General features: G+C 46.5%; 1 protein-coding gene across 6 annotated transcripts in view; it reads left to right on the forward strand.

The window, feature by feature from the left end:
* Meis2 (Meis homeobox 2) overlaps positions 1–24,667 on the forward strand; it is a 174,338-nt gene that overhangs the window by 780 nt on the left and 148,891 nt on the right. For all 6 annotated transcript variants that reach the window (XM_048331942.1, XM_048331939.1, XM_048331940.1 and 3 more), the window contains exons 2-7: positions 418–650; positions 1,935–2,076; positions 2,648–2,698; positions 3,684–3,734; positions 4,438–4,587; positions 14,461–14,575. In XM_048331942.1, coding sequence (XP_048187899.1) covers positions 418–650; positions 1,935–2,076; positions 2,648–2,698; positions 3,684–3,734; positions 4,438–4,587; positions 14,461–14,575 — 742 coding nt within the window. The remainder of the gene's footprint in view (positions 1–417; positions 651–1,934; positions 2,077–2,647; positions 2,699–3,683; positions 3,735–4,437; positions 4,588–14,460; positions 14,576–24,667) is intronic.

The raw sequence follows: 24,667 nt of genomic DNA on the forward strand, positions 1-24,667 counted from the left end.
TTGTTTCGCTTCGCCGGGTGACTTATCGGGTCTTCCGCGGGGGGCCCGGGGGCAGGGCGGCGGCGGCTCCGGCTCCTGCTCGCGGCGGCTCGGCAGCCTCGCGGGGCCGGCCTCCGCGCCTGCTCCCGCTCCCGCTCCCGCTCCCCGTCCCGGCCGCGCCGCGCCCCCGCCGGCTCGCGGAGACGCCGGGCCCCGCCGCCGAGGCTCCGGGGTTGGCGCGGTCAACTTGGGCCGCTACTTGTCGTCCTTCCTGACCGGGTTTTTATTTTTGTTTGTGTTTCCCCCTCTCTCCCTCTCTCCTCCTCCTCCTCCTCCCCTTCGTCCGCCTCCCGCGGCCCCGCTCCCACCCCTTCCCCGCTCCTCCCCGGCTCCTGCGCCCCTTCCCCCGCGCCCGCACCGCTCCCGGCGGGCTGACAGTACGATGAGCTGCCCCACTACGGCGGAATGGACGGAGTAGGGGTTCCCGCGTCCATGTACGGAGACCCCCACGCGCCGCGGCCGATCCCTCCGGTTCACCACCTGAACCACGGGCCGCCGCTCCACGCCACGCAGCACTACGGCGCGCACGCCCCGCACCCCAATGTCATGCCGGCCAGCATGGGGTCCGCTGTCAACGACGCCCTGAAGCGCGACAAGGACGCGATCTACGGGTAAACCGACCCCCCGACCCAGCTCTCGGCGTGAGTGAGCGCGGGCGTGTGTGGGGGCGGGGAGGCGGCGGCGTGGAGGCGCGCTCCGGGGGCGGCGGCCGCGGCGAGGCCGGCGGGGCGCCGGCTCCTCCGCCCTCCGAGGCCCGCGGGGCCGGCGCGGCCGGCCGCGCCTCCGCTCCACGCCCGCGCCCAGGCCGAGCCCCGGGAGCCCGGCGGGCCGGCCTTCCCCGAAGGGCACGGGTCCCTCCGGACGCGGCCAGCGGCTCCGGGCCCCGCACCCAGGCCTGGGCCGAGGGGAAAGTTTCCTGCGGCCCGGGAGCAACTTTGTGTTTCTTTTTCTTTCTCCTTCCGCCCCTTCTGCTTCCTCGGCGGCTCGGGGAGTCGCTCCGGGCCACTCGAGTTGGGCTGGGCTGGGACCCGGGACCCCCCCCCCCCCGCGCTTAGTGCCCCGTGGACCGCGGGCCGACCCGGGCGCGAAGCAGGCTCTCCCCGCCGCGGCAATTGTTTGACCTCCGGCGGGAGCTCGCGGGGCCGGGGATGCGCGGCCCGGAGGGCGCCGCCCGGGCTCCGCCGCGGCGGGGCGCCGAGGGGAGGGGGCCGCGGGCCCCGGGCCGCCCGGGCAGCACAAAGGGCGCCGGGGCGCGCCCGCCCCCGGCCCCCACGCCGCCGGTCGGTTTCCGTGTGCGGCCGAGCGGGGAGCAGTGCGGTCGGGGGAGGCAGCGCCCGGGCGCTCGGCGTCCCGGTTCCCCGGGCCCCGTCCCGGGCCGGGCCAGCAGCAGAGCGACCAAGTTCCCCCGGCAGGGGGGCGGCAGGCGGGGCGTGGGAAGGGCCTCCCGGGGCGCCGTGGCTGAAGCCTCCGGCCGGGCCTGAAATGCCGGGGGAACAATCCAGGAAAACAACCCCCCGAGCCCGCAGCGATTGTCTGGAAGGCGGTCGGGCCGCGTGCGGGGCCGGCTGGCGGCCTCGGGTGGGGAGGGGGCCGGGGCCGGGTCCACTCCGCCCCGGCTCGCCTCGCCCTCGTGGACGCGTCGCGACCTTCCGCCTCGGGCTGATCCCCGGGCGGGCCGCGGGGAAGGCCCGGCCCGGGCGGCGCGGGCGGCGCGGGCGGCGCGGCGGGCTCGGCGTGGTGTGCGTGGCCGGCCGCGGCCGGGTCGTGGCCGGGTCGTGGCGCGTGGCGCGAGCCTGCGGTAGTGAGGACCGGAGCCCTCCAAACTTGTTGACTACAGCTCTCGCTCCTTCCCTCTGCACCCGTCTCCGTGTGTGTCTGCGTGCCGCTGCCTTTAGGCACCCGTTGTTTCCTCTGTTAGCTCTGGTCTTTGAGAAGTGCGAGCTGGCGACCTGCACGCCCCGGGAGCCCGGCGTGGCCGGCGGGGACGTCTGCTCCTCCGACTCCTTCAACGAGGACATCGCCGTCTTCGCCAAGCAGGTCCAGCCCCCCCCGCCCCCCGCCCCGGCGCGCCTCGCCCTCGCCCCGGAGCTGGGCCGGGGAGGACCAGGCCGGACGCCCGGCCCGCAGCCCCGGCTCAGCCCGCGCCCCGCGCCCGCCCCGCGCCCCCGCCCCGTCCCCAGCCTGCGGGCGGACTGGAAGCGGAGATAAATACGGGTGTTTGTTTTCCCCCCCAGCCGGGAATACGGGGGCTCGACCCTCAAATTAAAGTTGACCTGCTCCTAATCTGGGGCTTGGCCTTTTCCCCCGCCTGCAGCGACGGCCACGGGGGCTGGGAGGGGGCCCGGGAGCCCGGCCGCGGGGCGCGGGGACCCCGAGAGCCCACACCCCGGCCCAGGGCCTGGGTGCCGGGACCCAGGCCGGAGCCGGGAGGCCCGCTTCCCCCTCCCCCGACCCCTCTGATCCCCCGCCCCCCCCCCCCGGCCCCGCGAGGGCTCCCCTTGCCCGCCCTGCCCCGGCCCCCCCCCCCCCCCGTTGGGCCGGGGCCGAGCCCCTCTCCCGCTCCGCCGAGGGGGAGGGAGCTCACGCGGACTCTGCCTGCCTCTTACAGGTCCGCGCCGAAAAGCCTCTCTTCTCCTCAAATCCAGAGCTGGATAATCTGGTAAGGCTCCCCGCCCCGGCCCCTTCCCGCCCGGAGCGCCCGCCGCCCCGGCCGCCCCTGCCGCCCCTGCCGCCCGGGCCGAAGGGACCGGCGAAGGGCCGGGCCGGGTGGGGGGTGGCGGGCGAGCCTGCAGCCTGCGGAGCCCACCGAGGCCCGGAGCCGGGGCCCGCGGCCGGGAGGCTTCCCGCGCCGCCGACCGAGCCCGGCCGGCCCGGGGTTGCCGGGTGCCCGGGCCAAACGGTTTCCTCCGCTCGCTGGCCTGGCGCCCACGAACCCGGGAGCCCCGGGCCGCCCAGGGCCGGCGGGCGGGCGGGAGGCCTGGGGTGAGGGGCCGGCCAGCGCCTGCCACTTGGAGGTGCGATTCTTTTGCTAATTTGCACCATTTCAATATTAAAAGTACTTAAATCCGCTTTCAAAAGCCTTGTCTCACCATTCATCTGAAGTATTTCCTTCTTTGGGGGGGTCGGCTGTGGCTGTTCGGCTTTGAAAGGGTTGTTGTTGATTTTGTTTTTGTTTGTCCTGAGAAGCGACTTTTAAAATTATTTTTATTTCGCTATCTTTTCTTTTTTAACTTTTTTTTTTTTAAGTTTGGCCTGAGGTCGGAGAGCATGTGTTTGTGTGTGTGTGTGAGAGAGAGAGAGAGAGAGATGCACACACACAGAGAGGCAGAGAGAGAGACAGAGAGACCGAGAGACACAGAGAGAGAGACAGTGTTAAAGAAAGGAAGGCCCTGGTGGCTATGAGGAAGGAAAGCTGTCAGTATTGAGGCTCGGGTTCAGTTGGATTCCCGGCCCAGGCCAGGGAGGCAGAGGTGATCGGTAATCACTTGGTTTTCCAAGTGTTTCTTCACGTGTGAGTGTTGCCTGGTCACCTGCGGGTTGCTGCTCCCCAGCCCAATTCCTTCAGCACCCCCTCCCCAGGACCTGAAGAGGCTTGAACCTCAGGGCCAGAACCCTGACTCGGCACTCTTAAACTTTACTTTCAGATGATACAAGCAATACAAGTGCTAAGGTTTCATCTTCTGGAGTTAGAAAAGGTAAGAGATCGCACCTGGGTTTTGATTTGACCACAGTCACTCCTAGTTGGTTGAATTTTCAACATACCTTCAGAAGTGGGGAGTGCACACTTGGAAATTTTGTGAGGGTGGTACTGCCTTTAAATTGGTCCTCGTGGATTTGCACCTTCTAGGGCTTTTTAAGGCACCCTCTCTACCTCCTCCCCTCCCCAGCTCATAGTTGTTTTGAAATGCAGCAAGCCACTGGTGCTGCTGGACACTGCTGTCTCCATTCTCTGGGTCGGCTCTGGGCCCCGTCTGGGCTAGGTGTAAGCCAGCCTCCCATGTCCTGTCCCTACACCGCCGATAGCTCGTCACTTCTCTGCAAGCATGCCAAGCTCAGAGCTCAGTGTATCCCACATGTCACTCTGCCTGTACCTGCAGAGTTCTGGGGTTTTGAAGTTATTATCAAGTCAGGTCTTCCTCTCTGGTCTCCCATTCTGAACCCAGTTATTTCCACTCTGATTTCTTTCTTGATTGTAACTTGTTGCTGGGGAAGTCTCTGGAGAATAATATCTGCTGCAACAATTGCTCTATTGTTTCCTTGACTTCAACTATTACACCCCCTAATTAGAGTTAGTGTGGAAGACAGAACATGGTTGCTCTTTCCAAATGTCACAATGCAGCCTGATATTTTCCTCTTTAAAAATGAAACAAACAACAATATGAGCCTGAACCCTTTTAGGTGCATGAACTGTGTGATAACTTCTGCCACCGGTACATTAGCTGTTTGAAGGGGAAAATGCCCATCGACCTGGTCATTGATGAAAGAGATGGCAGCTCCAAGTCAGACCATGAAGAACTTTCAGGCTCCTCCACAAATCTCGCCGACCATGTAAGTCTGAGCGTTCGCCTTTGGCATTCTTGGAACTGAACGTTTTCTTAAAGCTTAGCTTTTAGTTCCATGGACTTCGTTTTCTTTTAAAAAATGGTGTGCTCTCTTTGGGGGGTTTTCTCTCCTTTCCTCTCTACCTCTGCCATGTACTCTTTGTTTTCATTTCCCGGGCTGTTGGAACCTGCTTTATTTTGGGAGTTGAGAACCCAAGCAGTTGATAGGGTGATTTGATTTGTGCTCCTAATGTGTAAAGTTTCCTGGATTTGGTGACTTGGGTGTTAGCACGTCCTCTCTTTGATAGGGTGACTGCTGTCTTTTCTGGTTTCTCATTCTGTGTAATCAGTGCAGCCAGATAGAAAGAGGCAAGACAGTTAGCTGGACGGGGTGGGGGAGGGGGAGGAGAGTGGACTCGGACTCCGGGAGAGAATGGGGAGAGAGCTGCTTTCCCAGTCTCTCTCAGAGATGACAATCCTGAGAATTATTAGCAGTCTCGAACTGCATTAGAAATAAAAGGAATGAATGAACACATTGCAATTCTCAGGGCTTTTGCTCTATAGAAACTTATTGTCAGAATATGGACTTATTGCCAAGTGCCTGAAGCATCTTCATAATAAAAGACAGTAACCTTGATGAACCAATTATTAACAATGTATTACAGGAAGCTGAGGGGAATTATGATTGAGTAACCGTGGGTTAGTGGTTGAATTTTAACACTTTACCCATTGGTGAATGAGGACAGAGAGTACACTGTATCGTAAGGAATGACTGCGTGTCAAGCCAGAAAAGGAGATTTCTTACTATTCTGATTTTTAATCCTATTTTGGAACTGATCTAGTGAGTCTGCTGGGGGGAAAAACATACATAGTGAGTGAAAATTTGAAAAGAGAAGAAAGATTGCAGCTGGTAGGGGAGGCGGGAGTGTGTTGTGTGGAGGTTACGAGTGGGCGTGAAGTGTATGTAGTTTATTTATAGGAACCTAAAGCCCACGCCTGGGAGTGACGGGCTGGGGGTCTTACACACTCATTTGAACTCACAACCCTAAATGCTGTAGGCCATGTAGTCTGAATAACTGAGTGATTGAAATATTAATCTAGCACCCTACGTAAATTAAATAGGCGTTGAGGTAATGTGTAACCCTCCTTCAGGGCTGAGATTCCCTGAGAATACCCTCTCACCTCACAACAACAAGTTTTGAAAATACGCAGCCATAGGTTTTAATAATGAATCGTTGCTCTGTTTAAGAAAAAAAAAATAGAAGAAAGCCTTGTCCTTAATGTTTAGTTCTGAGGCAGAATAAGTGGTATGGTGTTAGAAGCTCCTGCACCTCTATTTGCCTGAATCTGTTTCCAAGGCCACGGGGAAAATGTCAGGGGCTCTTTGGGCTCCCGAATGTATTACATGAAGTAGTAAGAGCTGTGGAAGGTTCATTGGCTTCGTGGCCCTGCCTACAGCCTGTGTGCTTGTGGTCCCTGAGTAATGACACTGCCTTGGAAATATTTATTTTTGTTGTTCGTTACTTGTTTCTTTCCAGTGCCTTTTATTTGTGGATTCATATGTATTTACATTATTGGGGGAAATGGGGAAGGATCTGTGTGTGTGTGGTTTTGTAGCCTGTGAGAGAGTTTACAATTCTCCAAAGGCTTTTTCCCCCCTTTTATTTCTTGGGGTCTCCAGGTTTTCCTCCTGGTATTTCTTTGGGTTCCCAGCACTTCGTTTTCTTGAATAGTTTCTTGGCAGCTCTTTTTCCAATGGAGGTACAGGACTAGAGCATGTTGCTGTTTACACAGAAGAGATAAGGTAAACTAGGCTCTCTAGAGCATTAGCAGACAAACAATGCCAATTTGTGGAACTATTGTAATATTTAGATATAGACTCAAAGAAGTTGTACTTAAGGGAATAACGCTTTAATAATTTAACAATCACAATCTTTGAGTAAAAGAGTCAACTGTATCATTTGTTGTTCCCCTCTCAAGCCCCCAATCAATTGAACATGACAACTGATTTATTTTGAACCCACAAGGGCTTGCCACCTCATTGGGTGTCATAATTTAAAGCCTCTTATATCCTAGAGATCTGAACTATAACATTTTTTACTTTCACCCCCTGCTATTTGTTTTGAAATGAAGCAATAATTTGTTCCACCACCTCTCGGAGTGGGAAATGGACAGGTTTGCCACAGACCAGAGTGTTTTATGTAGGTCGAAGGAGAGAGTCTTGGAGGGTTTGCACCAGTTTGGTTTCTTCGGTGCCATAGGTGTATTGACTGCATTCATTTGCAGGTCTACACCCACAACCCTGCAGAGGGAACCGGCTGAACACTGTGTACCCTCTCCTGCAAAACGCACTCTCCCCTTAGCCCCCCCAGCCATAGAAAGCACCCCCCCCCACACACACACCTGAAATGATCGCAGGGTATTTTTCCATGTAAATGTGTCCAATTTGAATCTTGAGGTTTATTTTTTCATTTGCTTTGATATGCATATTTAATACCTTGCCTCGGGCTGCATCTCCTGTGGTGAATGCTGGCGCTGGGGTGATGAGGGCCACTTCCGAGGCGCCCGGACAGCCCGGCCCAGCCTGTGTTTCTCTGTTATCTGTTGGCCCACGATTCTGACCTACCAAGCTTCCTCTTGGTTTTATTTGCACATGAAATGTTGAGAGCATTTCAACTTATTGGCTATGAATAATGACAGCTTAAAAAGAATCGTACTTTAATTTGTGGTGCGCCAAGGTTTCTCTTGTGGAGGTGACAGTTTGTGACAGCTGTTTGACACCCCCCAAACATATACACCTCTATCCTTACTAAGTGGTATCAAACTACCCTGGGGGGGGGGGCAGGAGGGGGATGGGCAAGGAGAAAGAATGTAAAGGAGAAAATGAGTGTGTAATTTGGTGAGCTAGGAAGCAGTAGAAGCATCAAGGGCAATTTACGAATTGCTAATATGGTTTTCAATTTTATTATTAAAAATTTGAAAATATAGACAAAAGTGTAGATATAAATATCTTCACAAATATTATTGGCAGACTTTTAAGAAAGAATTTTGGTATACTATTCCTTGCCAAATCATGTTATTTTATATTCCATGTCATATAAATATTCTGCTATGCTATACAAGTATTAAAAGAAGACAAATAGGACAGTCTTCATTCTTTACATTTAGTGATACGAGATTTGTGCGTTTTTAAAATTAACATATGTGGTGTGCATAATGAGAGGAAATCTGAAATTAAATAGAAAACAAAATGTGCAACATCGGCTTCTAATTTTTTGTGTTCAGTAAAGCATTTATAAGCATTCATTATGAATGCTTATATATTTAATATTGTAACATACTTCACACCTTGGGCTTCTACTGTCATATAAAATAATGGTTATAGGTAGGAAATGGTATTACAATATTCTTCGGGATATTACAGAGAAAAAATATATATGATACTCAAAGGAAGCATGCAAGTCTGCTTTCCAACTGCAGTTAATGTTGAGTTTCCCAAACATTCAAACTTATCATGATTAAAATAATCATGCCAAGAAAGCAATTAAAAAAATATTCATGCTTTTCCTAGTATGCAGTATTTTTTGTAAAATCAGTAAAGGACATATATTCATTTTACAACATTTTAAGACCAGTCTGCATGTACATCTACTGCAAATGAAATTTACCTTTGTATGTGTGGTAAAGACTTATTGTTGGCTAAGATTCAGATGAGTGAAATAATCTATAAGCTAAGCTTCATTTTTGTGAAGTGCTTATTATCATTTTACTATTATGCTTTTTCCAAGTTATTAGTCATAAAATCTACATTTTGGTTACTTCGGAATAATTAGAGGAAAGAAAATATAATGCCTACGAGTGTGTCAAGCACCTTAAAATTGGCTGGCTTTAGCAATACCAATTTTAGTTTCTGTGCGGTAATTTGAGTGAGGCTGTGCTTCTGGGCTCTTCTTCACCTCTGAGTGTATATGTCTGTTTAGGTCTGTACAACTCTTCAGCAACTGGTTAGGTCAGGGGAGAGGATGGTCAGGGCCTTGCTCTTGACAGAATAGGGGCCAGTGCCTGGAGATAGAAATTCTGTTACTACCTGAAAAATTAGAAGTTCACATGTAAGTTGTTGGTCTATTGGCAATCAGGAGAGAAATAAGATATGTTAGTAATATTAATAAAATGAACGATTAATGTCATGTGCTAGATTCTTATGTTGTTGTGTAAGATTAGATGTTATGATGTGTTGTTTCCCTAAGCCCCCCGGGACCCATTCCCAGAAAGCTCTGCCCCTGAGCTCTGTCTGCCACGCAAGGAAACGCGCTAGGCACTGGGGGTCTCCACCGTCAGTGCTGCTGCTGACTTGCTCAAGCTTGTTGGTAACTTTCCTGTTGATTTCTCATTGACAGAATTTACACGGTTTCCAAGGTAACTGTGATGATGAAATAAAATTCAACGTAGGTATACTTGGAAAACCTTATAGATAGATGGAAATCCACTATCACATTTAAACAGCATTATTTGAAGTCACTTTTTAAATTTTTTTCACATTGAGTATTTTATGCAATATCCCAATGCAGTCAGAAGTCATAGAAGGCAAGGCTTTTTTTTTTTTTTTTTTTTTTTTTTTTTTGGTACCAGTCCTGGAGCTTAAACTCAGGGCCTGGGTGCTGTCTTGGCGAATTTTTGCTCCAGGCTACTTCTCTATGACTTGAACCATAGTGCTCTGTCACTTGAGCTGTAGCTCCACTTCTGGTCCTTTTATTTTTAATAATTAAAGAAAAAACATTTAAATTTTTTTGCCAGTCCTGAGGCTTGAACTCCCTGGCTTCTTTACACTCAAGGCTAGCACTCTGCCACTGGAGCCACAGCGCCACTTCTGGCTTGTTCTGTGTATGTGGTGCTGAGGAATCGAACCCAGGGCTTCCTGCTTGCGAGGCTGTGGCCCAGCCCCTCTGGCTTTTTTGAATGGCTAACCGGAGCTGAGGGCCTGGTGGTTCTCCCTGCTCTGCCTGGCTTAGAACTGTGATTCTCAGATCTCTGCCGTCTGAGTAGCAAGGACTCAGGGACGAGCCACCAGTGTCTGGCGTCCCAGGAAGCATTGTATAAGGTGCCCCCGCACTAACAACACATTTCTTTATCTCTCTGAAATTTATTCTATCAAATGGAAGGATCCTTTGCAAAGGACTCGCTCTCGAAGTGATTCCTGAGTTCAACAATGCAATGCACGTGGGCAGCCAGTGGAGTCCTCCTGGCGTATTTCCATTCTCAGGAGCTCGTCCAGGTTCGGAAGCACACACAGGTCTCTTGAGTTCTCATGCCAACTTCAGAATAACACTCGTTAAAACAACACGATGACATCTTTAGCTTTTGTAGACTTGAACCTTCCAGGATTATAGTTTTCATCTCATTAAAACAATTTTTCCCCATTGCTAATGAGGAGTTAAGCTATCATAACATCACAAGAAATAAGTTAGCAATACTAATCACATTTATTGATACCAATATGTTGTCCTTTTGTTTAGATGTATCAAGTCAAACCAGTTTACTAGCTTCTTTTACTGACTAAATTATCTTCCTATTTACTGTAACTCGCCACCTAGGAGCCCATATCCTGGATGACTTTTACTGTTTCTTACAAGTCATATACAATCTTTCACTAGAAAAATCGAATGGTTATGTTACAGGTAATTATAATAGAAATAAGTGGAGATGACTGTAAGGATTATTTTCTGTAATGTCTTCACGTTAATGAATAAAGGAAATGAGTCCCAGGGGAACAGTGCTGGCCCCCATGTCCCCGGTCACCCCAGAGAGACGTTGCCCAAGGGTCCTCTCGCCTGCACACACCTGCCTCCACCGTGGTCTGTAGGCTCCAGGCTGGGCTTCCTGTTACAGTAGTCACAACTTAGGTGTGGTATACTCTTCTGTTTTGTCCTTGAAGCTCAGTCAGTACATTTTACTTCCTCTGAGGAACTCTTGACACAGCTTGCCCCAGTGACCCAATGGAAAAACCACATACTGTGTGGAATCACCTAAAGCAGGGAAATGCCTCCAGTTTTCCAGGGTTTCCTAAAGCATTTTCTTGTAGGCTGTACCCTCGCAGAACTGCCACTCTGGTTTTAAATGTGACAGCTACGTGTATCTGCAACCTCAACAAAAGAGGTGCGCCTAGTAGCTTTTAATTCTTCTGTCCTGACTCCTTTACTCTCGCCACTGTTTTCTAGATTTAGCAAAATTCAGTGATGGTGCTAAATCAATTTTTTTTTAACTTTCAAGGGAGAAAACACTGGCAGAACAGTATTTCCTAGGGAAAGCTGTATAAATGAGGAGCCGAGGAGAGCAGCCGCACGCTCTCCTGTGGCCCCACTACAAGCAGCTCTGCCCATATTGTCTCTGCTTTTATATTAATTACAACTTGCATTATCAGCTCAAGTCTGTGGCCCAGCAAATAGAAAGTACTGCCCCTGGAGACAGAGCTCCTCGCGTCTATTCTCCTTCCATTGTGCTTCACTCGGCATTCACTGCTTTGCTCCTGGTAACTCTTGTTCTTTAACACAATTACGTCACAGTAAGAAGTGCACCATATTTGACTCCCAATTATGAAAGCCACTGGGAATAGAGGCGCAGGGTCCTCCCCGTGCCCTGGGGTTTCTGCTCGATGCTTGTGCCGGAGAACAGGACACGTAGTGCGGAATGCTCAGACCTCGAGAATCCACACGCACGCACACAGGGATCACTTCTCTATTTTTCCACATGTCATGTGTTTTTACATGATTTTGTATGCCACTTTGGTTTCAGGATTTACTAAACTCCTGAATCTAATTTGGCAGAAAGCCAGGCACTTATTCTTGAAGGATGTAAACTTGGAAACTCTCTAGGAAGAAAATTAGGAGCAGTGATACAAACAAATATTCTAACTTGAAAAACCCAGCATTATGGATAATGTTCTGTCTTGGGCCTTGTGGGTTACCATTTTTTATGATCAAGGGAGGACCAACTTTTTTTACTGACCAGATTCCCAGTATGCCTTTATATACAATGACATCACCACGTATAACCAAGTCCAGACAGCGGGTTACCTCCTCCGCCTTGAATCAACTCCTGTCACGTGAAGCTCTGCAGTTCACCCCAGCCTGCAGCACAGAGCACAGTACCTGAGACATGGTGCCAGTAGATGGGATACTTTTCCAGATGAACATTTCTTGAGAGATGGAGAGAAAGAGGAAAGGGATAGGGGAATGGTAGGCAAGAGAAGGAGCGTGAGAAAATCTGGGGACTAGCATAACTTGTTTGGAGAAACTGCTTACTCTTTTTTTTTTTTTTTGCTGGTTGTAAGGCTTGACTTCAGGGCCCAGGACTCTGTCCTTGAGCTGTTTCACTCAAGACCTGCGCTCTACCACTTTGAGCCACAGCTCCACTTCCCACCCTTCTCTCTTAAAAGTAACAGTCGTATACTCTGGAGAACACCTCCAAGAGAGGCATTGAAGGAAATACACTGAATTATGAAGTAATGAATTGATGAGACCTGACTTTGAAACTTAGCACAGATTTGATTGGTACGGACAAACCAGTGTGTGAGCAGGAACCCTGAAAATTCCTCTACTGCCTAAACAGAAAGACTTGCTTTAGCTTCATTTGAACGATTATGTGATAGCTATTGGAAGACATTTGCCTTAAAACATAGTTGAGGTGTTAGTGGTTAATTATTGTAATTTTCACGAGGGGTAAGGAGCTTTTATAGCAGCCAGCTTAATAAAAAGCCTGCAGTGCATAAAATTAACATCACTTGCTGTGTACACTGAAAAGTTTAGTTTAGGTGAATTTGCTGCAGTTAATACAAATACAAAGAAGGCTCTAGCCTGTGCTAGACTAAACTTGTGCTATTACTCCCCTTTCCTCCTTTTCTCCCTTCTTCCCTCTGTTCCTTTTTCTGTTCTTCTCTCTCTTTCTCTCTTTCCTATAATTCTTTTAGCTCTTTATCAGATTACCATCCAGCCGAACAGCTGACAAGAAGAGACTGCAAGGCATGAAGAGCCCCTGTGTTCTGTCTGCCTTTAGCTTGAAACCATTGGAGTGTTTTCTAACTTAGATAAAAAGAGAGCTCCTAGAAGTAACTTTGTCTTAATGCAGACAATAGAAGACTTGGTTTTTATTGTATTCTTCCCAGTTTTGTTCCCTAATATACTTCCTCTAGCATATCTTTATATTAATGATGGATACCTATACCATATTTATAGTCACTAAACTTCTGCTCAAGATTTTCACTTTGAGTCACTTGCTTCTGATGTCAATCAGCAACCTTTTTGATAGGGAGGGATGCTATTAATCCAGAGAGCTGTGGATTGTGTCATCATCTACTACAAGTGCCAAGTATTAATTTACAACCTCTGTGTTCCAAATATGAATATTTTCTTTTTCTCACCTTGGATTCTGGCTTTATTTTTATAGCATTTATGTGTTATCTGTATGTTACAGAGTTCATGTTCAGAAGACTGATAGACTTTTTTTCCCCTAATAAACTACAAGCAATGGTAACTTGGCTAGATTATTTTCATTTGGTCAAGAGGGTTGCGTGTTGCTATATACTTAGAGGTCTGTCTGAGTTGCTTACCGGTTCTAGTAAGAAGAACTGCTGGTGTATTTGGGGACATTGACACTGCTTTACATTTTTGGTACTCTCCCTAGTGCCCCAGAGACTTGGTTTGCCCGGCGGTGGTCCTTGAACTTGGCTGAAGCCACGGTGCATGGGTGACCAGGGTACAGCTTTGGCCTCGTGTCTGCTGTACCTCCTATGTGGCGCCTGCCCTTCATTCCTGCCAGAGGAAATTCCATGTCTTGCCTCCCTTCCAGGGGTGCTGATAAAGTCCTTCCTGTACATTAGAATTCCTGTTTTCCTTTAGCAACAGCAGAGTATTGGAATGATCAGGAAAAGGGAGAGGAAGCAGGAAAAAAATACATTCAGCAAAGTATCATGAGTTATAATGTTCATTCTGCTTTGCATGGCCTTGGAAATAAGTAGTTGTCCCAGGAAAAATCACTACTTGGTGATTTAGGACTTCCATGGTGCTTAAGAGTAAGTCCTAGCTAGCTTACTAGATGGCAAGGAGCTCACATCTTCTTGCATTTAAAAATTATTCATGCAAATTAAGTGGAGATTGATCATTTATTGGGTATCGATGTAATAATCAATAATATGGCATCAGCTGGGTATAGGAGTGCTGATGACTTTTTTTTTTTTTTGCCAGTCCTGGGGCTTGGACTCAGGGCCTGAGCACTGTCCCTGGCTTCTTTTTGCTCAAGGCTAGTACTCTACCACTTGAGCCACAGCGCCACTTCCGGCTTTTTCTATATATGTGGTGCTGAGGAATCGAACCCAGGGTGATGTTTTGAGAGCTCATGCAGGTGTGAAAGACCCGGAGAGCTGTCCCATACAGTGTTTAGCCTGTGGTTTTACTAAGAGAGTGGTTAGTCATGTAGATATTGATGTTTTGAAGCAGTTAGTATCCAGGAGCACTGGGGACCTATTTCTTGGGGGGAAAATACACCATGATTAAGATGTCAGAAGTTGAAAAGATACTTTTAATATTCTCTTACTTAGAAACTGAGCTTTCTTGCGGTCTACATTTGTATCTGGTAAAAGGCATCATTAAAAGTGTATTTCAGTTAGCCTTAACAGCTGTACATACCCAAGTGAGGGTTAATCAAGTTTTGGAGCTTCGTTCTGTCCCTGTAACTGGGGACAGCCCAGTGTAACGCGGCGTGCGTGTGCTCCTACTTGTGCAAATACTAATCAGCACACATGTCTGTCTCCCTTTGCTCCTCTCCTCGTGGCGCCTCACCGACGGCGACATGGTGACTGTGGGGAAATGCCTTGGTATCCTGGCACCAGAACCCTTCATCCTGGCGAGACCACGATGACGCCACGTCAACCCACTCGGCAGGCACCCCGGGACCCTCCAGCGGGGGCCACGCGTCCCAGAGCGGGGACAACAGCAGCGAGCAAGGTAAAGGCCATGCGCTTCCTTACGTGGAGTGGGCATGAGTCAGGTGGCTTCAGTGTTTTGTGGGCCACTACCTCTGCCTCTGGGTCAACAGGAGAAGGACAGGTAAGGACGTGTATTGGCTGCTATTCAGGAAGACAGTGTTTCTTCTTACTGAAAAAAGAAATTACAATAAGCTGTCTACTCTGCAAGTAGGAATTACAATAATAATTGATTATTTCTGGCAGTTCTTTTTCGAATTTGATTATCTGCACTTTACTCTGGTGTGCATAAGTAAATGGGAGGAAAGACCTATGTGAGTGCTGAAATTCAGTACTTTGAGTTAGAAGTAGAATATTTACTTGTAATATCAAGCACAAGAGTTCTGTGTAATCAGCCAATTTATGCTCTAAAGGACAAAAGGTGTGATCATGTGTTCTTAGAGATGCAGGGGAAATTTTATGTGAAATCACATCTTAGGATGGTAGATTTTGAAATTCCTTGGAGATTGTTCCGTTCTCTAGTCACCTGACATGGTGACTTTGTCACAGTTCCTAAAATGTTGAATAATCAGAGGGCAGAGGGACCAGCAGCTACAGATGGTAAGGAAGCCTGCTTCAATTTGGGATGAATTATACCATTGAAAGTTTACCTACTGCACAGAGAGCAGTTATATATTGGTGAGGATGCCTCTTGTATGGGTAAAATTATCTTTTAGAGGAAGATGCATTATTGATGTGGGCCAGGAAAGTGTATAGATTTTACTTTTTAATATTTTACATTAGGTGGTGTCTGATCTCATAGGTCCTTTTCATCTCTATTATGACTGTGTTTATGGGCACAACGTTTACGTATTAGACAAGCTTCCACATAGAGGACGGCTTTCCAGCTTGTGATGTTGTCGTGTATGCCATTTAAGAAGGATGGTTGGTGTAAGGAGAGTGTCTTTCCTCACAGTTTCCGGCCAGGGATTTGGGGGTTCATGGATTTCGAGGACAGCTAGGAAAATATTCTTTCTAGGATGCCATTCACTGGTCAGTCTAGACTGTGGTTAAGCAAGTTACACCTAACAGAAGGATGAGCAGTCTGTAGAAGAACCTGCTAGTTGTCTTTATTTGGGTTTTGTGTGCTCCTTTTACTGCACCAGTGAGAATATATAAAAGAGACAGAACTCTGAGACAGCGTTCAGGTGAGGTGCGCAGAGCCCCCGGCCCCTGTGCGGTGCACCCAGGTGCGCGCTCAGCTTCGCTGTGAACTCTGAGACAGCGTTCAGGTGAGGTGCGCAGAGCCCCCGCGCCCCTGTGCGGTGCACCCAGGGTGCGCGCTCAGCTTGGCTGTGGTTCCGGCCACAGTGGGCTCCTTGGTGCTTTCTGTGGCTCCATCTTCCACCCCCCACCCCCCAACTGCAGCGACAAAAAGGGTAACATGTATCTATTAATAAAAACAAAACACCCCACACATTGTACAAAAGAGGGGAGAGGAGAGGCAGACTTACTGGCCTAATGAGGCCATCTTCCAGAGACTACTTGTGTGTGAGGCTCTCTCTGACCTTTCACTCGCTCAGGAGCCCGGCTTCATTTTTCACATTCTTGCAATTACGTTAACGCTTCAAGCATTTCTGACTGCAAGTCAGCGGCAGCACCAGGCATAACTCAACACTGTGAGTTTCGCTCCTCTCTGTAGATTCATTAACAGGTCACCGAGGTCCCAACTGAAATTTAAAACTCCCGGGTTCTGTTGGGTAGGTTGAGTTATGGCGGGAGGGGCCGGAGAGAAGAGCACGCTGCTCCCAGCCCCAGCAAGCCCAGTGTGAAGGCTTAACCTAGCCAGCAAAGTGTGGACTTCCATCACGTTGCGTTGCTTGCGTTCTTGTGTGGTTTGTGTTTGGTGTGTGTGTGGGGGGAGATGGAGAGTGCAGTTCAGGAAAGCAAAGAGCTGCGAGACTCACATATTGTTAAGATGGGGGAGAGCGGCACCCGCTTATCCCCGTGTTGAAGGATTTGATCCCTAAAGGATTTTATTCCTTTAATCATATCTCTGTGGGATTAAAGAATGGACACGGTCGCTTTTGTGCACAGGCACTAGGAAGGAAGTCAGTCTTTTTTTTTTCACCATGCTAAAGCTCGAGAGAACCAGCTTAGGCTTCCTATGAAGTGAAGAGTATTTGGGAAATTCCCTACCTGGTTTACCAGATTTTCGGTTACAACACGTGTATACAGCACTGTTGGTATTTTTCTCTTTTTTTCTAGTGCAAAAAAAAAATGTGTTATTTTGTTTGTTTGTTTTTCTGTCAAGGTATTGTACAGAGGGGTTGCATACGTAAAGTAGCGAGTCCATTTCTTGTCAAACTTGTTACCCCTCCCTCATTTCACAGCAGAATAAAATGTGAAGACCTGACTTGGGTGTATTTTGTCGTACTCATGCTCTTCTTGGTCTTTTAACGTATTTTTCAAGATATTTTGACATTTTGTCCCACTGGATCGTCCAGAGTAGCTTTCAGTAGGAAAGACGAATTATCTGCTGCAGGGCAAAGTCAACAGCGATACTGACTGAAATCATGCATGCTTATCACGGGCTAAATCTTAGGGTTAATGCATAATGGAAAACCTGGGAGGGAAATATTATGTTCTTTGTATTAAATAGATTATAATATTCCATTGAAAACGAAGTTTGCAGTTTAGTGAAAAGTTTTTCTTGCTTATTCAGAATTTATTAGCACAACAGGCATATGGAAAACTGTAAAATGATTCATTTTCAAAACAAATTATGATAAACAGAAAAAACAGGGATGAATCGTACAAAATACAATGTTTTCATACACATTTTAAATTAAATTTTAATAGCCATATGCTATAAAACAATACATGCATTTATGTTGCTTTATAGTTTTCCAGGGTATTTTTCACAATAATGATTCATACAAATTTTTACTGTGGAGCCTAGAAGAAATACCTGTTTTATGACCTGATAGGGAAAGAAACCCAGTTTCACAGGTGAAAGGTCATCTTTTCCTCCTTAGTGTTTGGGCCAGAAACCAAAAGGAGAAAAATAAAAATAAACTGATTAAAACATTGTAAGAAAGAAACTTTCTAAAATGCAGATGCAGACTTACTACATCTTTCCTGTAGCACATTCTTCCCGGTGAATGGTACACACATATGAACCAGACTTTTCATTCACTTGATTTCTTTGGCTGAAAGCAGCCAACGGGAGGACATTTATCCTGCGGGCCACAAGAATGAGGAAGGAAATCTGGTTTTTCAAGGCTAGAATTAGGGTACAGCTTCAGGGGGAGTCACTGGCACTCTTTGTGTCTGCTTTCCCATCAGTAAAGTGAGGCTTGACAATAAGGCTGGGCTCCTGGTTCTGTACGTGCTAAGCCAAAGGCTGCTCTGCATTTCAGTGTGTGTTTTTGCCAGACTGAAGACTAGGAAACAGCCGCCTTGTTCCTAGAGCACCCTGAGAGCCTTACATGAAAGGCACACTATATGTACAAAGTATTATTATTATTGATGGGTTTGTGTAACTCCCATTAACGCTGATGGGAGTTATGCATGTGAATTGGCAAGAGAATAGGCCCCTCAGTGTTTAGAGCACATGAAATTTACATTTTTTGCAGTGCTGTAATTGAGATGTTGACAAATTGGAGGATATTGATGAGCCTTTGTTTTAAGTATTTCGTGCCAAGTTTGTTTTATTTTTCCTGGTTTGAACAATGGTATGGGTTCAGCAGCAATGAATAAAAAGGGTAGACTAAAGATAACTTTGTATTTCAATATTTTGATGTGCCAATATGAAATAAATTGTCTTAGGCAAATGGAATATGCTGTTTTAATCATTAGCTATGCATGAAAGAAAAATTGATGTTGACATCTTTGCTGTAAAATCGTTGTAATGGGGCCTTCCTTACAATTCATTTTTGTAAAATTCATTTTGTACATTTTGCAGCAATTGAACAATCCCTGCACTGTGAATAGGCAGGCTTCCCAGAAATACCGAGACAGTTGGCCCAGTAACTGCTGAGCTCACGCTGCACACACCACACACACGTTAACCATACTGTTGCCAGACCCAGCTCCACCTCAGTGCAATCCCAGTTCATCCCCAGGGCTCCCTGGCCTCCGCGCCTCCCTTCTCCTCTGCCCCCAGCCCTCCACTGACGTCTCTGACTCCTAGCCAGCCAGCCAGGCTAGGACTCCACCGACTGGTTTTATTTAGTTATTATATAGTTCAGTAGCCATCCTGGGGTTGGGATCTACAAGTACTCCTTTCGTGGTGAATGTAAGTGCTCCAGGCACACAGACACCTAAGATATTACTACACTTCTGAGTTTGTAATACTTGTAATAGTTCTAAATAGTATTTCCCCCACCAAAATACCCCATTTAAATATTTAAAAGAGGAGTGAAGAACCCCGTAAGCCCACTTTGTGTGGGTTCTGGATGTATTCTTCCTGGGTTTCTTACTCAGTCTAGGAAAACTCTTGTCAATGCAATGTTTTTTCTGGTGGCGGCAATCTCTTTAAAATAACCCTAAATACAATATGACAGGTGCCAGCTGGCATAATCTTTTGCTAGTTGCTTTTAACTTTTATTTTTCCTAGAGCTAAGTTCATCCCAAGCTGATCATTTACTGTTATGATGAATACAATGACATTTCTTTTTCTTCCTATCCTCCTAATTGTATCAAAAAATTTTTCTGACACCCTAATTGATTGTGGAACCATGACCACAGAAGAGGCTGCTGTATACAGAATATTAATAATGCATTTTCTTTCTCCCTCCCCCAATGAAATATAAAAACAATCCTTCAATCATTAGAAAACACTCAAATAATTTTCTGTTGCTTTCTTTGGAACTTATTAGAGTAGTAACCATTAGAAATGAATGAATGGTCTAGGAACATGTAATGGTGCCCATAAATGCTTAAAAGCTTTCTATAATTGCTGTTAATTTTGAGTAATTTCTTCCTATATGTATCAACTTACTTGAGAAACCAGAGTTGGGATTTCTAGATTTTTTTTTTTAACTTAGTCATGTAAAGGGTTGTCTCCTGATGGCAGTTAGAGTTTAATTTAGAGTAGTAATTAAACTTGAATACTGCCTCATGAACAAAAGATAAACAATAAACCAGCCTCATTCCCTGCTGTTTCATAGCTTTCTTTCACAGATGTTTTAGCCTGATTTCTACACAGTGAGCTACCTAACGTGGCGTTTTGTGGACAGAGGTTGAAATGAGTCCTTTTTCTCCTCTTCTTCCTTCTTCTCCTCCTTCTCTTCCTCTTCCTACTCCTTCCTTTGTAATTCTTTTTTTTCCCCCTCACCAGCAAAAACATAGGGGATTTCTCAACTCTTCAGATTTTTAAAGTGCCTCGTGAAGATGTATGTTAGGGATAATCCATGGGTCTTTTTGTTAGACATTGCCTGCCGTTTTCCCTTAGAAACGAATCTGATCACAAATGTTTCTCACAGCGATAGAAGAAGAACCCATTCTTATTTAAGTGAAATTTGGAGAATGAGTCGAGGAAAGCCAGGCTTGATGGCAGGGATTTCTTTCTTTTGGCCCTTCTTCCCGCTTCCCATCCCCAGACATTTCTACCTGTTAGTAGCATGACTTAGGGGCCACTAGGGTGTCTCTGTCCAGTTCTAGATCCTGCCACTGTCAGCCATGATCTTTGGCATTGTCAGGTATGAGTGGGGCATTCAGCGTGGAAGCCATGTTATTTTCACTGGGTGGGGTAATTACTGAAAGCTGAGAATAGCTGCACTAAAGACGGAGGGATACTTTCATGATCCCATTAGCATAAGAGTGGGTAAATTATTCATGCCAAGGGAGGATCTGTGGGGAAAAGTATAGTTAATGCACATAGTTTTTAAATGTATCCCTTTCTGCTCTGAGACTAAATTCTTGTTGGAATCAGTTCTCAGACATTTACGGGAAAGCTCTGGTGGCGTGTTAGATGCAGTTCGTCTCTCTCTGTTTGCCGTGTTCTCAATGGAGACCATCTGGCAAAGATCCAAAAGGTGATTAAACAAAATGATCAGCTCTTGTTGCTGTGTTACATGTCCAATACTCTGGATTAAAAAACATGACCCACGACAGTCAAGCAAACGTCATGCCGCTCGCTCCCCCTTCCCCCTCCCTCTCAGTATAAGAATTCAGATGGTCCACAAATGTGCGTGCCATCTTTGTGTCCTTATGGCCCATAATCACGAGCAGGTTGTGCAAATGGTTCTCTCTGTAGCGCTGTCTGTTCCAGCAACATAGAAGCATTTCATATTAATTGGGTCAGTCTAATATTCACATTGACATGGGGAAAATCACTAAAATTTATTCTTATAGAAGACAATGAATATGGGTACTTTCTGCTGTGAGGGATGTGAAATCTGACAACTGGCTTGTGCAACTGATTAATTTTTCCTGAAACTGGAGAAAATCAAAGCATGAAAAACTGTCATTCTCTGCAAACAGTGCACAGCCCTTTACAACCAGGCGAGGTGGACTAGGTGGAGGCTTCCAGGGAGCGTGGTGTGGAAATGAGCTGTGGTGTGAACGCCATAATCAGGGATGAATTTACAGTGCCATTCGGAAAAGCCCTCCCTCCCCATAAACAAGCTGATAATCACAGGGAAGCTGACTCCCAATTAGCTCTTCCTTCCCTCATGCGGATCCGGTGTTTATATGCCCTCCCTAAGCTCCGATGTGTCACTACTGAGTCGTGGTATGTCTCACGTCAGAGCCAAAAGTTTGGAAGTGAGATGTTTTTATTATGAGGAAATCCTGCCTAGTAGGCAAGGTGAACTCAGCCAGTCATTTCGCGAGGAAGCTCAGGTAAAAATGCTATAGCATTTGTGACCAAGGGACAGATGCGCCAAATGCCAAGTAGACATATGACTTGAACAAAACCAGGCCTTGTCAGGAAATGATTGAGGAGATATTGAGATGAAATCTAGGTATGAAATATATATATGTGTATTTATAACAGTGGTGTGAATTGCTCCATGTCTCATTTGCATAAGCCTGCACTCTGATTTTATTAAGGAGTCAGTGTAAGGCATGTTAGTTAAGGCATTCAAAAGGAAAAGACTATTACTCATTAGGTTATTCTGATATTACAGCTGACAATTTGATATTGTGGGAATTGTCCCTGACTGATAAGATAGCACAGGATACATTTCAGTGTCGATGTCAAGAGAGGATAAAGAATAAAAATTCTGCAAAACCACTTGAAAACATCATCATTTCTTGTCAGCCCCCTTTCTGAGGGAGAGCAGAGCAGTAGGCAGGAGCTAGAGAAGGGCTTAGTAGTCAAGGAGCGGAAGCGAAGTCCCCTGGAGTCTGTGCAGTGTGGCAGATGAAAGGGGCTGGAATCGCCTTGGGGGTCTTAGGGCTATTATAGGGCACCTCATGCTCTGTTATCACGCTGATTTCTCAATTGATTTTTGGCTGAACAGCACTTGCTGAATCCCTCCAGTGCATCTATCACAGCCTTATGGTGCCATACATTGTAATGTCCATGTGCTGGTTTCCTCCTCATTGTCCTCGCTCGGGAAGAAGAGTCTGCCCGATGGCAGGCTCGGTCCCCCTATTCTTTCCCTGTGTCTACCCACAAGGAGTTTCTCAAAGTCCTCATTGTTTGTTTGTTTGTTTGTTTGGGGAGAGGGGTGGGGGAAATAGGAGAACTTTTTATTCATTCTCACATGTTGACATCTGTTCTTAATTTGGCCTTGAAAAATATTTTTTTATGTCACAGCCGAAAATCATATAAACTGCTTTAATCTGCTAAAAGTTATCCCTGTGTAGTTCTGAGCCATTCACTACTTTTCTGGTGACAAGCAGAAAAAGCAGCTATGGGGTTACCTTGAAATCTAGCTCCTCATTAAAATGAAAGCAAACCACTTTCGCGCCCCCGCTGTGCAGTGGGCAAGCCTCTGAGCCCCGGGGAAGGGGAGGCCTGGGCCGGGGGATGGGAGGGAGACCCAGAGGGCTCGTGGCCTGGCCTGGCCTGGCCTGGCCACGCTCTCTCCCCGCGGTTCCCAGCTTGCAGACCAACAGCTCTGTTCTCTTACCTTTGTGCTTCTGTTTTGCTTCACATACCCCAACTATGGAGCATTTTAAAATCTATAAGCAGAATGCACAAGAATTTCACTTTTTTCCCTCTTAACGGTAGATAAATCAATTCGAATTTTGTATCTATTCGGTGCTGTGTGTCTACATATAAATGATCTATTCAGAATATATTTATACATCTATTAAAATCCTGTTACATCATCTAGGAATGCACTTACTTGTGTTGTACCAATAGTCTGTTATGTTCATTACCTCCTTAATAATCCATAGACCCGTTAGCTGAAACTTAGGATTCTTTGGCTATAGATAAGTCCTTAAACTTTAGAATTGTCTCATTTGGCCTTTAATGTTATCTTGAACTATGTACATATGTTCTGAGTGTGGAGATGGGACTTCCTTTCATTATGCTCTTGGTATAAGAGTGTACAGACATATGTCTATAGATGTAATGGTGAGCCTAATTAGGAAAATTGCTTAATGTGGCAAATAGTTTTCCATGATGAACTCAGGATCCATTTGGCCTGTATCCTCCTTAGGGTGCGATTAACCCTGGGGAGCACCGTTGGGTCTTCACACACGGGTAAAGGAGGCTGGAAGTAATTTTTGCTTTTTTGTTGATTTTCTACATATGTCCCCTAGTTTCCCATAACTTGCGTTTAGGCAAGTATAATTATTTTTGGTGATGCGAGCAAAACTTTGTAGTGAGCCCTTTCATCTACGAGAATTACTGGCCAAGATCTGCATGGTGAGCCAGAAGACCTGTACTGTAAGGTCATGGTTCCGGTGAAAAGGACCCAGACCGGGAGGCGGACACGGGGCCAAGTCCCGGCTTCTCTACGTCTGCTTGCTTCAGTCTCTCCATCTGCAAAGTCAAGGGAAATCCATATCCTCAGAGTTGTCCTGAAGACGCTGGCACAGCGAGAGGAGCCAGCGACTCCTGGCCTCCCTCTTCTCTGCGTCCTGATGACGCCGCTGACCTTGGGCAGGTTCCCTCCGAGGGTCCAGACTCCACTCACCTCTGCCTAACGCCGCATCAATTCCAGTATTTACATGCATAGGTCTCATCATGTTTCTATTTGTACACGTTTTTAACATTAAGAAAGACTGCCAGTTTTTCGTAAGCTGTATAACAGGAACATCTTCTGTTCTTTGTTTATAATAAGTAGTGAGATCTTATTATCTTTGTATTTATTTTTTCTAGTGCTAGGTATTGAACCAGTGATTCCATGGGTTTTTTTTTGTTGTTGTTGTTGTTCTTGCTTTGCTTTTAGGAGAAAGCATTTTTTTTCCTCCTTATTTTGTCATGAAAAATAACTAAGATGAGAGTTTATGTTCCTAGGTTGGTAAAAATGCCACAACTCATATGTGGGAAATCTTAGGTGGTGGTCATAGTATAAAAAAAAAAAAAACTGTTCTATTCCCTAGGCATTTTGAAAACACAAGCAACTTCTCCATTATCTTTTATCTAAGTAGAATTCCTATTGTTAGAATTTCTCTACCTCACAGGTAAAACAATAGATCTCTCATTACAGAGTCAGACTCTACCCTCTCCTGAAATGTATTCAGAATCATTTCAGAAAATGTAATTAATGATCAGGAAACTTACAGGTAAACAAAGTAACTGAGTTCTAATTACTTAAAGATCACTCATTCATTGAAGATACAGAGATGGTTAACTGTAGTCAGTAGAATATTTGCCTAATCAGAACACCCAAACCATAACCCTTTCTGCCAGCTAGAGATGTTCCTGTTGCCTCAAATCATTTTTTTTCTGAATAATCACTTATTTATGGTCAAAGTGATGTAGAGGGGTTACAGTTTCATACATAAGGCAGTAGCTACATTTCTTGTACAATTTGTTACTTCCTCCCCCTCCCCAAATTATTTTTTTTTTAATTGAAAGATCTACAGAAGTAGACGGGGAGTGTAAAATTTAATACTTTTTCAGCCAACTAACATTTGTAACAAATGCCATCCACTAAAATAAAACTCCCAAATTTTCTATATACTAACTGTGAGTGAGGAAGCAAAGCGAGGCATCATGGAC

Source organism: Perognathus longimembris, chromosome 23 (assembly GCF_023159225.1).
Source record: "Perognathus longimembris pacificus isolate PPM17 chromosome 23, ASM2315922v1, whole genome shotgun sequence".
Lineage (NCBI taxonomy): Eukaryota > Metazoa > Chordata > Mammalia > Rodentia > Heteromyidae > Perognathus > Perognathus longimembris.